The 18,836-nt window shown below is 40.6% G+C and overlaps 1 protein-coding gene across 3 annotated transcripts in view; it reads right to left on the bottom strand.

Moving 5' to 3' along the window:
• The window catches only part of PALM2AKAP2 (PALM2 and AKAP2 fusion), a 534,816-nt gene that overhangs the window by 293,413 nt on the left and 222,567 nt on the right, over positions 1-18,836 (bottom strand). For all 3 annotated transcript variants that reach the window (XM_050761425.1, XM_050761423.1, XM_050761426.1), the window contains exon 3: positions 5,755-5,835. In XM_050761425.1, the coding sequence (XP_050617382.1) occupies positions 5,755-5,835 (81 nt within the window). The remainder of the gene's footprint in view (positions 1-5,754; positions 5,836-18,836) is intronic.

Genomic DNA, 18,836 nt, shown 5'->3' on the forward strand with positions numbered 1-18,836 from the left:
GCCCAGCTAATTTTTGTATTTTTAGTAGAGACGGGGTTTCACCATGTTGGCCAGGCTGGTCTCGAACTCCTGACCTCAGATCATCTGCCTCATCTTGGCCTCCTAAAGTGTTGAGATTACAGACATGAGCCACTGTGCCTGGCCTAAATTCAGTTTTCTAACAGAAGATGGGTTAAACTCAGCGTGAGGCAACTGCTGTGTTTGTGTTTTCAGACATTCATCTGTGTCCTGTCCCTCTTCCCCTTCCCCTATCCTTCCTACTCTTTTCTTCCTCTTTCTGACTCCCAGTAAATAAGATCTTAGTTAGGTTTTGAGATTTTGCTATATGCTTCAGTCCACACAGGGAGAAGCCAACCCAAGACTTCTGATAGAAGAAATCAGGTTTTAACTTCCATTCAAGCTCTGTGTATGGAAATAAGGGAGGAGATCTAAAGTTACTTTACACTGTGTACCATGCCTATCTGTTCAATATTTTAAAATTTGAAATAAGCCTTTCACACATCCCAGTAACAAGGAAAAGTCTAAAATTAGTGCTAAGTCTTCAAAACCGGGAAAGACACTGTAATATCTTTGTAGCAAGTCTTCTGATACCTTCAGGCTCTTCAGCAAATGACCTTAGTGGGTTGACAATAAATATTTCACAGGGTCACAATTCAGCCTTTCATCTTTTTTCATCCAGCTTTCTTGGAAGAAAAGGTTGTGGTCTTCAAAATATAATGACAATTTTTATAGCTTGGATTAGAAGACAACTCTAGAGAGGGTTCCCTGCTCATGAATAAGTAATTCAAAGGCAGTTTATGTATTGAAGATGTGGTATTAGCAATTTGATTCTGACAGGGCCAACTCTGTCTGGCAAACCTTTGTAAATTTGACAGTCTCCAAGGAATTCATGTTGCAGTAGGTACTGAGTACCTACTCTGTGCCAGGGCTTTGAACAGACCAATAAAATAGATGAATCTCTGGCAATTCAACCAAGGGACAGAAGGAAATATTAAATTCATTCTGCTCTCATATGATATAGTAACTGATTTATTTTTTAAAAGTCCATATCATCACAAGTCTCATTATAAAAACAATAAAAATAAATAATTGTTTCCATGAAATAAAAACCCAGGACAATTTTTCAAAAGAATAGTGATAGTTCTTGTCTTATGAAATATTACAATATATTAAAAAGCTATAGGGATTAAATGAGAACAATACCGGCACAGGAATGGGCAGATTAATGGAATAAAAAGAATCCATAAATGGTGGACTCAAATGTAAGTCTGAAATATGTAGGTGATAAAGAAGACATTTAAATCAGCGAGGGAAAGGATGAATTAATCAATAAATCACATTGAGACAAGCAGCTCAGCATCAGTAAAAAGTAAAGTTATATTCCTACTGCATAACTCATTTGTAAATAAATTCTAGATGAATTAATGCTATTGAAGTATAAGAAACATCATAACTAACAGTTTGAGATGGAGACATTCTTTTCAAGGATGACATCAAAGTCAGTTATCCTAAAGTAAAAGAATGTTCTATGGGATTTTATAAAAATTATAAATTTTTGTATGGGAATTAAAAAGAACCCACATAAAAAAGAGGTAAAGGTTAATGTTATTTCAATACTAATGTTATATAATTTCATTTTACCCACAGGTTGGTGAGCCCTGTGAACGATGGTTATATATCTTAATCTACAGAAATACATTGGGGAAAAAAGTATAGAAGGATATACCTCTGTATGGGTTCTATCTGAATGATAAGTATACAGTATATACTTTTTTCTTTATATTTTCCTGTACTTTTAAATTTAGTTTTTGCAATGATTACACATTCTTTCCTTTTATAATCATCAAAAATAATATAGCTATAAAGATTGCTTACTAGTTCTACTTGTAATGCTTAGAAATTATTATGCCACACTACATATAGCTAAGGATGCTTTAAAAAATAAATCTGAGGTTAATTTGGCCTGGAGTTCAAAGTGTCTTGAGGTTTCCTAATCACTGGGATGTAGCAGCTAGTATTTTGCCATTTTATACTTTGGTCTTTTATTGTATTATAGAATTTGCTCAAAGTCCATATACAAAGTGATGATATTCCATTTTGTAGAGTTGCTCACTATATGCTCCTAAATATTGCAATGAGTAAGTCTTCTAAAAATATTTATGAATGCCAAAACTACTATCTTGCATATTATTTATTTGCTTTGACCAGGGACAAGTGAATCTGTCTAAATAATTCATCTCATTGCATGAGAATAAGGGTCCACAGGCTATTTGATAATTCCCACATGTGAGAATTATATCTTAAGACATAGAATATGAGAATTATATAAAGAATATGAAAGTTATATCTTATAAACATGACAACTAACTCTAATGCAGTAAGAATATTTTTTTCTAGAGATTTTGCAAATTAGTGAAATAAATATTGATTACTGACATATTTCCTAATATTCTCTACTTCAAGGAACTTCAATAATCACAGTGCATGTCTCCACATGATCTGAATTTTCTGGAGGCCATAACAATATATTTAGAGTAAGAGAGACAGCAATGATAGTAACTGGCATCTCACTAGATGAATTACTCCAAAGGAAACATTTCTTTCAAAGAGAACAGTGGCCTGGAAAGAGCTCAGTCTTTGAAAGCAGACAGCCCAGGAGTTTCTCTCAGGCTCCCTCACTTATAGTCTCTATGGTCTTGGGCAAATCACTTGACCTCATGAGTTTGTTCCCATACCTATAAGACAAAGAGAGTAATAACTGTCTTGTGGTCATTACTGAGGGCATGTGTTTAAAGTACCAGGCACATGTTAGGCACTCAAAAAAATGGTGACTGTTACTGACGGTGGCTAACAGGCTACTAGCAGAAAGCTGGCTGACTCCTTGAAGAGGCTCACAGAGGAGAAAATACAACCTCCGCGAATGTACTTCCATTCAGGGGTGAGGCCACGAGACTGCAAACTGGATGATTACAGGGAAAAAGTCTCATGCTATTCAAGTTCAGTCACCAGTTTATTGATTTAAAGTGAAATATATGCCTTCCTAGTGCCTAAAGTGATCATATCTTTCAGTCAGGCAACCCCTTCCTCATATCAAAATAACTGAATAATTATAGGGAGGATGAATTCAGAACAAAGAGAGGTAAGGTCCTGAGGGAAGTTTCACCGGGGCCTCACTGTGGCCTGAGGACCCTCCTCACCTTACCACTGACCCAACCTCACCAGCATACAGAAATTCAGGACCTCCCAAAGCTGGGGGTCTTTCTGCATGTAGTACCAGACAACTACTGCCACCTTTGGAACCTCTGAGCTTTTCTTTTTCAGTATTCAAGGCAAATAACTCACCCTCATTCTGTCCACACAAGCCTTTCCCAGAGAGAGGCATACAATGCCCTGACCTCCACTTAGTAAGTTACCATCACCTCCAGTCCTCCCCACCTCACCCACCTCCTGCCCTGCAATAGCAAGGTTGCCATGGTGCAAGTGTCAGGTGATTCCTCAGATAACCAATCTCATCAACTGTGCAAGAATTTTACCAAGATAACCATAAAGAACTAGCTGATTCCCTTGTTTCCAAGTCCTTGAGAAAAACCTCACTGCTTCCCCATACAAGACCAAGTTAATTTTTACTGTTGTTTCTGTTGATTGGATGGATGGATGGATGGATGGATGGGCGGACGGAAAGATGGATGAACAGATGTATAGATGAAAAATGAGTATGTAATCCCAGCACTTTGGGAGGCTGAGGCAGGCAGATCACGAGGTCAGGAGATCGAGACCATCCTGGCTAACATGGTGAAACCCCGTCTCTACCAAAAATAAAAAAAAAATTAGGTGGGCATGGTGGCAGGCGCCTGTAGTCCCAGCTTCTCGGGAGGCTGAGGTGGGAGAATGGCATGAACCCAGGAGGCGGAGCTCACAGTGAGCCGAGATCACGCCACTGCACTCCAGCCCAAGTGACAGAGCGAGACTCCGTCTCAAACAAGCAAACAAACAAAAATGAATAGATGTAAAATGAACAGAATATACTAATACTGCACTGGACATCGGCAATAAATGAGCCCTTGGTATCTTATTTGGCATCCAGGATCATGAGAAGCGAGACCAAAAAAAAAAAAATCTCTTGATGTTTTGACATATGTTTATTCCCTGACTGGATTCAGGGAATACAAAAGCAAAGGATACATTGAGCTTAAAGTGAGGCTGTCTAGCCAAAAGCAGCCTCTTTTTTTTTCATTCAGTCCTCTTATTTAAAAGTTCACCTTTAACCAGGAATTCACTGAGGTTTTAGTACATGTTGGTCTCTTACAAGTACCGTACTGGATGGACTATACCCTGAGCCAGAGACCTAGCTCTGTCCAGATTGACCTTGAACAATTCTCTCAGTTCTATTAGGTGTTTTTAAGGCCCCCTCTCTGTGAGAAGAGGATACTAATTTTAGCCCTCCATCCTCCCTCAGGAGCGTTGTGGAGAAACAGCAACAGCACAGGGGATACAGTGTGAGCTCCTACAAAGAAAGATCTGTCAATGAATTTATATGATGAAACAGAGAGAAACAGGCAATATCCTCGGTATCATGCTGCTTTTCTTCCTTTTAAGCACATTTCTCTGGTTAAGGTTAATGGCAAAAACTGATAAACATGCTAAGCAGATATAGGTCATGCTGCTATTTTCAATCAGTAACTGGCTTGCTGATGGCTCTCATTTTGGGAATTCATTTAGCACAATCCTGTTTTCTAGAAAAGGATAGGAAAAGTAGCCATAAAGGTTTATCTTGTTGAAAAAAATCCAAATAATTCATACTGAGCATCACCCCGAAAGTCAGCACCACCTTCCCACCCAGCCCTCTGAGCAATGCAGCTCTGTGCAGGCAACGGCACAGCAACATGAGGTAAGCAGGAGAAGGTTTTCCTACCAAAAAGCCCAGGAGCAGTCAAAGGCAAGCAGCAACTCCCGGCTGGCCATCGGAATGTGGTCACATTATTCTCTGAACATGTGAAAAGCAACATTCTGCAACCAGTGGGGTCCCTGTGACAGTGACAGAGCTTTCTCCTGAGCTGTAATCAATTACGATGCTTAAGTGCATTATGTTTTAAAGAAAAAATAAATAGCTCTTGTGTGCTGTCTCCCTTTCTCTCTCTCTCTTTTTAGATGGTACCATGGAGACCCGTCTGAGTCAAATCATTTCAAAGCCATCTTTGACCAACTGCTTGCTCTCACAGAACACTTTCAAAATTGTTAAAGTAGAAGTAAAATAAATGAATAATCTGAAATACACAGTGTTGTTGTTTTATCAGATTACATTGTTTAATCTCCCTTTTCTCCATATCAAGAAAGGAAACACTAATATTTTTAAGTGAGAAAAAGGACATTCTGTGAAATATATCTTTTGGGGTCTCTGAGCAAACACACCCAGCACCTATGCATGGGAGAAACAATCCTGAAACGCTGCCTCACCCACCCTGTGGAGTATTCTCATCCAATTTCTATATATAGCCAACACACTTCACATGCACAAACCCTCCACCCCATCCACATGCACACTGTAATCTTATGCTTGCAGAAATTGGAATGCTGTAATAATGCCCTGAATTTGAGAAATTCACAAGAAAAGCCAAGAGATGGTTTCCTGATTGAATGAGAAAGGCTGGTTTGGTTGGCGGCAGTGCCTTCACGGCAGGGCAGGCACTGCCCAGCTCTCCGGAGTGTGATCTGCATGTCTAATAATGGAATAGGTTCCTGGGATCAGCCGCTTACCTTGGAATGCTGCAGCAGAAGTATCTGCTCGTCAAGCTGTTGTCGCTTGCCTTCTATTTCAGTCTGCCTCTTTCTTTTTTCCTTGAAAATAAAGAGAGAGAGGCTGTAAGAGTGGGTGGGTGTTGGCTCCAGAAATTTTAAGGCAGAAAGCAGCAGCAGCAGCAGCACACATCTGTATAGATACTTCCAGAGACACTGGGCACACACGCAGTGTCACCTGCCCCACCGTCTCTGGGTGTGTTGCAAGCAGCAGCATTCTCCTAACATGTCTGCTGTAGGCTCGAAGAGTGGGAGAAATTCTCCTCACTCAGCCAGGCTGCAAGAATTTAATCCAAAAGAAAAGGCGGTTTCTACACACACACACACACACACACACAGAGAGAACCATGTTCTGTGCAGTGTTAATTTGGACACAAAGAATAAAAATGTCTCAATCCAAAAGACAGAGGTTCTTAAAACTGCAAATACCATAGAATGAAACAGTGGGAAATTCTGGGTGAGATTTATTTGATCAAAATCATAGACATAAATAAGCAGACATTGTTTCAAATTTTGTAGGACAAATCGCCCAGTTGGACATACCAAACCATGCAAATGAAATGGGTGACCTTTGCTGCCACTAGCCTTGGGGTAGCATTTCATGAGGGTGGGGCAGCAGAGGTTATGGTAAATATGAAGTCTGGAATCTGTCTGTCTGAGTCCAACTCCCAGCTCTACCACTCACTACCTGTCTGACTTCTGACAAGTTCTTCTACCTCCCTGGGTCTTGGTCTTCTTGTACGTAAAGTGGACATAATAACTGCACACAAACCACTTGGTTGTGGAGTGGATTAAATGAGAGGATGTAATGTAAAAGGCCTAGAACAATACCTGGCACAGAGTAAGTGCTCAATCAATGTTATTTGCTCTTAGTCTTATTGTCGTAAGTTTACTTATAGGTAATGCCTGGAAGCTGGTTGTAAAGGGATATATTTTCCTTGCATTTCCACTATAACCTTTCCATTACAGTGTACCCTCCATATTTTTCTCCTCTATACTTCTCCAATGCAGACAATAAACATCACATGAATGTGATTCATGAGAACAGAAAGGTCTGCTCTCATGATAGTTTCCTTGTTAATGTTCTGTTTCCAAAGTGTACAGGAGTGGTTTGCCGAGACATTTATTATACTGGAGCATTTTCGTTTACTCACATATGCAGAGAGAAACTTGTTAGACAAGACATAATGGCATTTGACAATACAACAGCCAAATCCTGGGGACAACAACAATGCGGAAGCCCGGCTGCTGTGCTCAGTGTTAATGGAAGCTTTCATTTTATGTAGTTGCTATGTTTCCGGGGCTATGATTGTACCATTGCTATTCAAATCAATGTAATAATAATGTGTGTTACAACCAAGGTTTTCTGTGCAATGCCCAGACCTTACAAAATATTAGCTCATAATCTTAAGCCACTAGAATATAAAATCTAAATCAGGGATATAATCCCCCTGACAAAGTAAGACGCATGAATATTTTAGAAACATAGTACCATTTACCAAAGAACTCCAATCAATGGTGCATAATTGATGTTACTTAATCCCAGAGTGTGTGTAAGACCATATAACATATGACAGTAGATGGGAAAAGTGAGGCACAGTGGGAACAGCCCACCTATCCAGCATCTCAGAGAGAGCACATGATAAAGCTAGGGCTTCCAGGACCATCTGCTATCTCTACATTCTAGAATCTCTCAAGAGTAGATTTACAGGACTTTGTCAGTCATTCCCACTGGTTATCAAGATATGTAGTTGTCCTACGTTTAAATACAGAACCAAGATGTATGTCATAGATATGAGAGGCTGATGACTCAAGATTTCCACAAATATTAATTGAGTGTCATGTGCTCTCATTACGTGTCTTGTCATTTCCAAATCATTCCCAGGCTTTCCCACAGCCGTGACTTTGTTCCATCAGAAAGTCCTCACTCCAGAGTTGCCCATCATCATGTTGGTGAACCATTCTCTGAGCAGAAGAAACCTTACCAGGCAGTATGGGAAGTAGAATTTTACATGCTCAAGCAGCAGGCTTATTGGTGATTGCTGTAACTGACATGGTCATGAAGGATGTAGAGTTCAAGTTAGTTCTTTAAGAATGGGTAGGATTTAGGGCCAGGCACACAGTGGCTCACACCTGTAATCCCAGCACTTTGGGAGGCTGAGGCGGGTGGATCACCTGAGGTCACGAGTTTGAGACTAGCCTGGTCAACATGGCGAAACCCCGTCCCTACCAAAAATATAAAAACTAGCTGGGCGTGGTGGTGCATGCCTGTAATCCCAGATACTTGGGAGGCTAAGGCAGGAGAATCACTTGAACCTGGGAGGTGGAGGTTACCATGAGCCAAGATCATGCCACTGTACTCCAGCCTGGGTGACAGAGTAAGACTCTGCCTCAAAAAAAAAAAAAAAAAAAAAAAAAAGAGAATGAGTAGGATTTAGGTAGCTACAAATGGGCAATACATTCCAGGCAAAAGGAACTAGGTGAACAAGGGTAGAAATGTACTGCATATTCCAGGGACAATGTGGGGGAAAATCTAACTGGGTGCAGGGCTTGCCTTTAGGAACAGAGATCAATGACTCAAAAGATTGACTAGGACTATACCATGGAGGGCCATGAATACCAGGCCAAGAAGTTTAGATTTTATTGCATGGACAATGCAATGTCATTGCAGGGTTCTAAGCTACAGAATGATACGGTGAAATGGCATTTTAGGAACATTAATCTGGCATTCATGTATAAGGCAGATTAATAGGAGCTGATACACTTTTCCTGTAAAACAAAAGTAAATATTTTAGATTTTGTGGGACATACGGTCTCTGTTGCAACTACTGAATGCTACCATTGTAGTTCAAAAGCAGTCCTGGACAATATTTAAATGAATGAGTGTGGCTGTGTTCTAATAAAACTTTATTTGCAAACATAGGTAGTGGGCCAGATTTGGCCCACGGGTCCTAGTTTGCTGACCTCTGGATTCAAATATCATTTAAGTGCCTTAAGAGGATGTTCCATTCACCTGGTTGTGCAGTGAGGATGGATGAACTAACAAGCCTCCTAGCTTAGAGTTGTACCAATCAAAATGGAAAGAGAAGGACAAATGCAAGAAACAGAATTGATGAGACTCAAGACTAATAGGATCTGGGGGGTGAGGCAAAGCAGTGTTTTGGCTTTGAGTCACATGGACCAGAAGAGTGCTGGTGCAGGAAGGGGTAACAGTGGGAAAGTAGTAAGGCTGAGCCCATTTATGCTATAGTCATATATTTCCCCTGAGGAAACTCCTTATTGGGTTAGAATTTGGAACTGAACAGTTGTTAGCACATACAACCAGGCAGCGGCATTAGCATGTTTACATCCGCGTTCTGACTGATGACCCTGGACCTGGGCCCATGACAAGGACCCACTGTGCATCTATAGCTATTGCAGGATTCTTTGACTAGTTGAGCTCCCTTTCACAGTGATTTGCCCAGGCTGGAGTGCAATGGCACGGCCTCGGCTCACTGCAACCTCTGCTTCCTGAGTTAAAGTAATTGTCCTGTCTCAGCCTCCTGAGTAGCTGGGACTACAGGTGCATGCCACCACGCTCAGCTAATATTTGTATTTTTAGTAGAGATGGGGTTTTGCCATGTTGGCCAGGCTGGTCTCAAATTCCTGACCTCAGGTGATCCGCCCACCTCAGTCTCCCACTGAGCCACCGGCTTGGTGTGAGCCACCGAACCCAGCCCACAGTGATGGTCTTAAAGTCACTTCTAGGTGGAAAAGACGCAACCAGCCTATGCTCAGAATTAGATATGAGTCAAATGACAAGTTTGCATAGGACACCATTAAGGAACTCACTTGCAGTTTCTGACGCTTGTTTGATGGCTGAGGTCTGAGCTGTGCTCCTCCCCTGGCTAGCCCACTGGTTTCCAGATTTCTCCTTCCCTTAACCAGGACAAAACCAGTAACTCTTGGGTCCTTCATTCTCATCAACTCTACAACTCTACCTCTCCTTTGAGCTGCAGATCCCTATACTGAACTGCCAACTATTCATGGTCACTCCCATAAACTCAAACACATGCAGTCACCATCTCAAGCAATCCCCCACCCTCTACCTTCATGCCTGTTCCTTCTTCTATATGTTTCATCTCAGCAAATGACACTACTCAAGTCAGAAATCTAAGTCATCCTAGACACTTACTTTCTTGAAAGACCAAGTCATGTTGATTCTGCCGGCCAGTTTCCACATCTTTTGCTTCCCCACTATAACCTTGAGTATTGCCTTAACACTCCTTCCTCTATCTCCTACCTGGACATGGAGACTATTCCATATTAGCATCTTTAGCACACTACAGAACTTACATACAGCTGGCTTACTGTAGTGGTTTCCTTATTAGTCTCCCTACACCCATTCTTGGCTTCTCCAACTCAATCTCCACACTGCTGCTAGAGTGATATTCTAAAACAGAAATCTGAGCACCTCCGACCCTTGCCTAAAACCAAGAATGTCTCCCTATTGCCTACAGTGCAAAGAGCAGGTTCCCTAGCATGGCCAATGAGGCTCCTGTCTATCTCACAGCTTCATCTCAAGCCATGGCCCCCTACCATGATCCAACCTCAAAGACTACTTTCAGTCTCCTGATCTTCCAGGCCGGTTCATGTCCTCTTAGTTTTGCTTCCTCTAACAATAATAGATGTCCGTTGCTGCTTCATTTGACAAAAAACAATTCATCTATGATGGCACAGTTTAAATATCCATGAAGCTTTAGTGAACATCTGTCAATTTTGATCTGCCTAGTCTTCTTTCCTTTGGGGAAACATATTTACCCTCACTATAAATGGCTCTGGTGGAAATGCCAGTCATGGTTAGCTCATTCCTGCCACCAGGACTTGCATGTGAGCCAGGTTAGGCCAATCATGCTAACCTTGTTTCTTTGCAATAGCTATCGATCCAAGGGATGACTGAGTGAACTGAGAAACACCAGTTAGAGACATTTCTAGGGACAGACACATGGATACCAGGAGAGAAGAAAAAAAAAAAACCACTAGGATTAAGCTGAGATGATGTACTTCTGAGTAGCAATTTTTCCAAGTCACATAAAATAGATGCATCCACATTGAAGAAAATAAAGTCAACATGCAGAGGGAGGCAGAGTTGAAAGAGAAAAAACAGGTCCTACTACATTGTTTGAGTCCCAGATCTAGTCATGCATGAAGCCAGAACCATCCCTGGGCTTCCTAAATTACATACACTAAAAAATCTCCCTTTTTCTTAAGCTAGTTTGAGTGATGTTTCTACCACTTACAACTCAAAGAGTACTGACAAATACAGAATATTTTTCTGTTCCCTCCAAATAGATTGCATCACTCCCTCCTTTCTCTCCCCTCCCCACAGGCTGTGGATTTTTCTACATTAGACCTCAAGCACTGTAGCACTTCATATACTTAACTACTTACACATCTCTGTCTAACATAAACTATGGGCTCCTTGAGGACAAGGATCTTGGCTGACACATTTCTAAAGCCTAGAACACTGCATGATGAATACATGTAATACATGCTTACTGAGTATCTCTGAATATACTATCCTCTTTTTTCTCTCTTCTACTTGTGTTCCTGTTTGTCCATGTCCCTCATTCAAATGAATTACGAATTTGTACTCATGACTTCAATAGAAGCAAAATACGTTATTAAAAACACATTGGCCATCAGTCCATAAGACCAGAAGTGTCCTAATGCTAAAGACATTAATCCACACAAAATAAATTACTGTTGCTATGCATGTGAGGAAAGAGTTGAAAAGGCTAATTCTGGGAAAGAATCATGGAAAGCTTATTCTGGGGAGAAAGGCTGGAGGAAGTGGAAATTCCAGGGAAAAGCATTATGAGCTGACAGTAGCAACCATTTGGGGCAGTGTGCCTCAAGAGACATCTGGAATGACGTGATCTCAATGCATTAGAAAGATTTCCAGATTCCTCCACTATCTGGGAAGCCTAACAAGCCACTTTCATTTGCTTTCTATAAATTATATATTTTCCTGGCAAGTATCTTCTGGAAGAGTTATAACATGATGAACACATAAACTATTGTTAAAGAGCACCCATAGAGAATGAAGCACACTCTCTTCAATAAATACGATGAGAAGACAGATATGATCAGTACCCGCCATTAGGAAAGCCTATTTCCACCTTTTTGCTCCTTGAGACTCCTTCTTTTCTCCTGCTGACTGTGCCGCACCTGGAGCACTAGGGGGTGCCAGGCTGTGACTGCGGACAAGGTGGGTGTCCCAACTGAGTGTGTGAGAAACAGGGAGACAGGGAAAGAGGCTAAGCAGGGAAGGTAGTCAGAAGCAGAAATAGGGTGTTTCCTTTCCTCCACTGAACTCCTGTTCTGATTTGCACTGATAGCTAGCACCCCAGGGCACAGCAGTGGGAAGGGAGCAGAAGACCTACTCAAGGCCCTGTTGCCATCATGATATCACAGAATTTAGACAAGAGGAGGGTAAAGAAAATACATTAAATTGCAAACATTGCAATCTTTATTCTTTCTATTGATAGATGAAGATAATTCAGCTTTGACTTCCTTCCATGTGAGCTAAAGGGAATCTTGTGCCCCTGCCCCAAACCTTTCAAGTGACTTTTTGCCAGCGGGTTCCTAGGCTTTTGCAATGAAGAATCAGAGAAAGAGGTAAAATACTGAAAAACTGTGAGAAACAGACTGTTTTATATAGTTGCACTTGGAAAGGGAATGGGTGGGGGATGCTATTTAGAAGGAAAAATGATCGAGAAAAGGAAAGAAGAGATGAAGAAGTAAAGCACTGAAAGGGGTCAGAGACAGTTTAAAGTTCAACAGTTTAAAATGAAAAGGCTGAGATATTAAGGCCAGGGAATCAGGAAAAGAGAATCTTGAGATATTTTACTGTGGCTTATAAAATGAATCCCCTCTGATGTTCTCCAGAAGAGTCCAGTAAGGATACTGAAATTACTTTGGCCAACTAGCCTGTGTTTCTTTGAATATAACTTCATGCTGAAACTGGATTGCCAGGGTGCCTAGGTTTTATCTGGGTTACACCAAGAAATAGGGTGACATTTTGAGAATTAAATTATGAAAAATCAACTTGCAAGTGGGGACCCAACAAGCATTTTCTATTAAGAAATCACAATGTTATCTCAGGCATGGTTGGGTTATAATTGCCTATTTAATGCTACTGCAGAGTCAATGCTATTTGTATGTCTGAGGGGAAAAAAAAGAAAAATGGTCTGCCTAAAAACTGAAAACCTAAATAATCAAGCATTAAAATAAAAATCGAAGAGGTGCTCACTCAGCTTTGTCCAATCGTCTGTTCAGCTAACAAGTAATGCTGAGTTTGCTCAGCAGACACATCCCTATTCGAGATCAGTTATCTCATCTCAACACCATCAGATATTAAAACTCACTCTCCTGGCTCTGTCTTCAAGATCACCAATCATAACCCTGATTTCTATTCAGGTTTCCTACGTAGTTAGCTAAGTGGAGAGATGGTACTTGCTAAGACCCCTGCAGTGTCCATCCACTGAAAAATGAATTAACAGGCACTTGGGTTTGTAGATAAATAGACTGAAAGCTAAGTTGGCATGTGATTTTCTGATCCTACAAAACTAAGGAATAGAACTCAGAGCCAGTTTAAATGATAGCCTTAAAAGGCTTGGTCAGAAGGACAAGTAAGGTAGGTTTTCTACATTGTTCTGCCTAGGCATGTACCCATTTAACCTGCAACATCATCATGTGAAGTGGATAATTCCACAGCTCTATTTATTCCTCATCCCTTAGTTTGGACCAGCATTTCCATTTATATAACTTCTCCTTTATTCAACTGATTATTTGGCCTTGAGCTTGCCATCTATCTGTAAAAGAGGGAACTGCCAGTTTTGTATTGTTTTCTGTAGTTATTTACTTTTAAATTTTTTATTGACATATGATATTTGTACACATTTGTTGGGTACATGTAATATTTTGTTACATGCATAGGATGTCTAACAACCAGGGTGTTTAGGACATCCACCATCTCGTGTATTTATCATTTCTTTGTGTTGGGAATATTTTTAGTCCTTTCTTCTAGTTATTTTAAAATATAAAATACATTGTTGTTAACTAAAGTCACCTTACCGTGCTATCCAATCTTAGATCTTATTCCTTCTACCTAACCGTATATTTGTACCCATTAACCAACCTCTCTCATCCTTCACCACATACACTCCCTTCTCCACTTCTTATAACTTATCATTCTACTTTCTACCTTCATCTTTCATTTGTAATAGAAACAATACGGTCAAGAGAATTTTTAAAAGAAAAAGAAGACACTGATTAGTTCGAGCCTCAATACTGGCTTTTAGAAGGGGTAATTTAACACCCAAAACCTTAAGAAACATCCCATAGAATTTAGATGCAATATTACCATTAATTTCACCCAACAGTTAATATATCTGGCCTATTAGTGCCAAGTCAAATGCACAACACAGCAGAGTTTCCATTTAGGGTCTTTTGCAGATACTTTATAGCCCATATGGGTTATATCTTAAGTCTATTTTTAAGGTCTGCCCACGGTGTGACCCTTTAAATAATTATTTAACCACATAGCTATACTTTTGCTTTGATGGTCGTAACATCAAATTCTTTGCTAGGAGTGCTTCCCTTTGGTTTCCTCTGAAGACCAAGAAGGGAAGCAGTCTGATATGGGCTCTGATGAGAAAGTAAGACCTGCTTTATGACACCACATTGATAAGCCCCTTGTGGTAGAAAAATCCAGCACAAGATACACAGAATGGTGGAGGACCCTGAAAAAGTCCCAAATGCCAGGAATAACAGAATCAAACTCTCCTGAAGAATGTGATCTCTATCTCACGCCTCTCCTCATCCTCTTGCCTTATTCCCACCATGAAATCCCGTGAGCACTAGGCATCAGGAGATCTCATATCAGGTAGGGGCACTGCCACTAACTCCCTGAGTGACTTAGACAAGTCCCTTATTGTTTCTGGGCCTTGGATTCCCCATCTGTGAAATGAGTAGGTTGGGCCAGCTTAGCTCTAAGGTTCCTCCAGCATCACTAACATTCCACAGTGCTAAGGAGAACAATGACGTCACACGTTCCAGACTGTTGCATGTACCCTTCCTGAGTTATAAAGTAATGCTAGCAAACATTTACATAGTGGTCACTGTGTGCCAGGCACTGTTCTGTGTGATTAACATGTTTAATCTTCACAACAACCTAATAAGCTAGGTACTATCATTATCCCCATTTTACAGAGGAGAAAACTGAGGCACAGGAAGATAAAGAGACAGGGTCACATGGCTAGTAAGCATCAAACAATTGGAACTCAGTCTGAAATACTGAAATAGAACTACCTGCAAGATGCTACTGCAGGATTGAAACCAAGCACATCACCTGGTAGAGTGCTGGGACTTAATAAATGAAGGTGCTTCCTTTCTACCTGGCACCAAGTTTTTGGCTTAGGATTTAGTCTAAACAACTGCAATTTACTCATGCAACAACAATTCAGTTGTGTAGTGGTTGAACCTAATAATCCCAATGATGGTAGTGGTATAAACCATAATGGTAAGAATAATAAAGGTAACTGAGTTTATTGATGCCGTGCTATGTCAGGCATTATAGTAAGAACTGCCCTGCAGTTTTTCACTTAATCCTCATCATACTTTGAGGTAGGTACTTTAATATCTTCCATTTTATGGATAAAACAACCAAAATTTAGCTACTGTAAGGGAAGTGCCCTTGAGCTAAGAAGTGACCAAACAGGAGTTGAAACTTAAACAGTCTCACTCCAGAGTACTTTACCATGAAAAGAGACATGTTCAGTGCTACTAGCTTTTGTTTGGCTCTGAGTGAATTCCACTCAGGACACATGAAACCTATTACCCCGCCACCTCCACATTTATCTGCCAAAAACCATCCAGAGCAAATGAGCTGTTGAAAACGCAAAACATCGTGATGTCTTCCAAATCTCCAAATCCAATCTCCAAAAAAGGAGGCCTCTTACATTTGTGAGCGTTTCTCAATTTCAAACAAAAATAGGTCAAGGCTGTGTTGGAACCTTCAGCAATGTCTGGTGAACCAATATATTCATTTCTTTCAATCCCTGTAGAAGATATTTCCATGGGGATCGAATAGTCTAATGAAAAGAGCAAATGCAAAATATTTCTCTCCCATTTGAACTTTTCATCTGAAAGGAACTATTGCAGATGAGGCAGCAGCTGGGAAGGTTCTCAATTTACCAAGAACGGAGGAGATGCTCTAAATCCAGGATCTCTGGATATCAGAATATGGTTCCCTAAAGTTGGAAGACAGGAGGAGGAAGACGCAGAGGGATCCACTGGGTTGATAGGCCTGTCATAGGAAGACGTGCCATGCCTGGAGGCAATGTCTCAGGGCAGGAAGTAGGGGTGGACACTGCATGGACCTCACAGTAAGCAGCAGTCCCATTGGCTGCTCGTGGTTCTCAGAGCTGCAAGCCGCAGAACAGGGGAGGGGATGGGGTACAACTGAACATAGCTGTCGTGGTTGGAAATGCAAAACAAAATAGTGTGCACAAAAATAGAAAGAGAACACAATGTGCAGCATTCTGATGACAACAAAGGAACGCAAACTCCAAGAAATTAGCATAATTCCAAACAGAGACATACACTCCTTTTCTGACTTTGACAAATCATGTTTTTGTTTGTTTCTTAGATGCCAGTATCTGGTGAACATTTCTGATCTATATTCATTTTTTAATATAGAAAGGTAAAAAGAAGGAAACATCAATTGTCTATAATCTCCCTGCTTAGATAAATGGAGTAAGCATTACAAAATATAAATAAAAGTAATAAATGTGCAGGGTGGAAAAATTCGCACCATCCACACGGGAATAAGATGAACATTTGACTCTCTTTTCACCTCATCCTTACCAGCTGTGTTCCTTCAGGCAACAATTCCTGTTAGTCCTTTATGTATCCTACCGGAAAAAATGGATACACCAACGTGGTATAAGTTGGGGTCTTTTATTCTTAACACAAAAGACCTGCCTTTCAGCTTACTTTCTTCACTTTGTGATGTATCTTAGAGATTTTGCTATTTCATTCAGCACATGGAATCCTACCACATTCTTTGCAACTACGGCATGGCGATTCACAGATGTAGCTTAATTTACTTTACCAGTCTGCTGCTAACAGATAATTTAGGTGTTCCCAGTGCTTTGTTTGCAATTATAGACAGGACTGCAATGAATCTTCCTCTATGTTCCTCTTAGATGTACTTCTGTGATTCCATCCATAGGGTGAATTTCTACCAGCAGAACTGCTAAGTCAAGGATTTGAACACATAAAACTCTAATAGGGACAAATTGCTCTCCAAAACACAGTTTCTCAGGATTTTAAATGATTCAATTGTGAGCAGAAAATAAACTCAACCAACTAATAAGAGTTTTGACAGTTTTTCCTCTTGTTAGCTACATCTTTAGGGCCCAAGGGGGTTTTAAATGAAAGAAAGTATCTACCACTTGGTTAATAATTGCAATGTTTTAAAAACATATTGGGGTAATTTGTCCTTATCATAGACTATTACTTTATCTTTTCAGGTTAAAAAAAATGATAATTTGCTACCTTAAGAATAGAAGTCTATTATAACTCCATCAGTCTCCCATGAAGAATCAATGTTGTACTTCCCTTCTTTGCACTGCTAATGTTAGAATTATCACATAGCCAAGTTGTGCCCACCTATCTATAAGGAAAGAGGATTTAATCCTTTTGTGGTCATTGCTGTCCTCCAATGGTTTAAAAGTAGAAAATTTTTTATCCACCAAAACAATTTCTAGATGGACTCAGGCAATGTAAAACCTGAAAACATGAGAAAATATAGTGACTGACTTTAGGATGGAAGAGGACTTTAAAAACATAAAGCATAGAAAGAAACCACAAAGCATAAAACTGACCAACTTCATTATACCCTCCCCAAGGGCAGAGACCATGTCTCTCATTCACGGTTTCTCTCTCTTACCTAGAATCAAGCCTAACACATAGTGGGCCTGAATCAGTATTTATTGATGAATGAATGACTGAAAATGTATAAATAAAACACAGCCATTCAAGATAAATGCTTTTAAGTCTGGGAGCAGTAGCTTATGCCTGTAATCCCAGCAATTTGGGAGGCCAAGGCAGGCAGATAGCTTGAGCTCAGGAGTTCGAGACTAGCCTGGGCAACACGGTGAAACCTCATCTCTACAAAAAATGCAAAAATTAGCCAGTCATGGTAGCATATGCCTGCAATCCCAACTACTCAGGAGGCTGAGATGGGAGGATTGCTTAAGCCTGGGAAGTGAAGGTAGAAGTGAGCTGAGATTGGGCCACTGCACTCCAGCCTGGGGACACAGTGAGATCCTGTTTCTCTCCCCCCTACCAAAAAGAGGGGGGCGCCCGGTGTGGTGGCTCATGTCCATAATCTCAACACTTTGGGAGGCCAAGGCAGGCAGGTCACAAAGTCAGGAGATCGAGACCATCCTGGCCAACAGGGTGAAACCCCATCTCTACTAAAATGCAAAAAACTAGCCGGGTGTGGTGGCACGTGCCTGTGGTCCCAGCTACTTGGGAGACTGAGGTAGGGGAATCGCTTGAATCCAGGAGGCAGAGGTTGCAGTGAGCCGAGATTGTGCCACTGCACTCCAGCCTGGTGATGGAGCAAGACTCCGTCTCAAAAAAAAAAAAAAAGATACACTCTTTAAAAAACTGACTACAGAATAGCATGTTCAGTATTATCTCATTTTTATAAAAAGTAAATGCATGTGTATGTACCTGCGTATAAATGATCATACTACAGCTCTACCTCTGAATAGATGCTAAATATCAACATAGTTTGTATCTAGATGGTAGGATTTGGAATGTTTTCATCTTTGCTCTTTATAACCTTCTGTGTTTTCTAGTATTTCTATGTGAACCCACCCTATTAGGTAGGCTAACATGGAAAATGTAATATATCAAGCTCAGATTAAACTAAAGCCATGTGAACCACTCCTTAGACACCCTGATCCTGAGCATCTTCTGAGAGA

This window comes from Macaca thibetana, chromosome 15 (assembly GCF_024542745.1).
Source record: "Macaca thibetana thibetana isolate TM-01 chromosome 15, ASM2454274v1, whole genome shotgun sequence".
NCBI lineage: Eukaryota > Metazoa > Chordata > Mammalia > Primates > Cercopithecidae > Macaca > Macaca thibetana.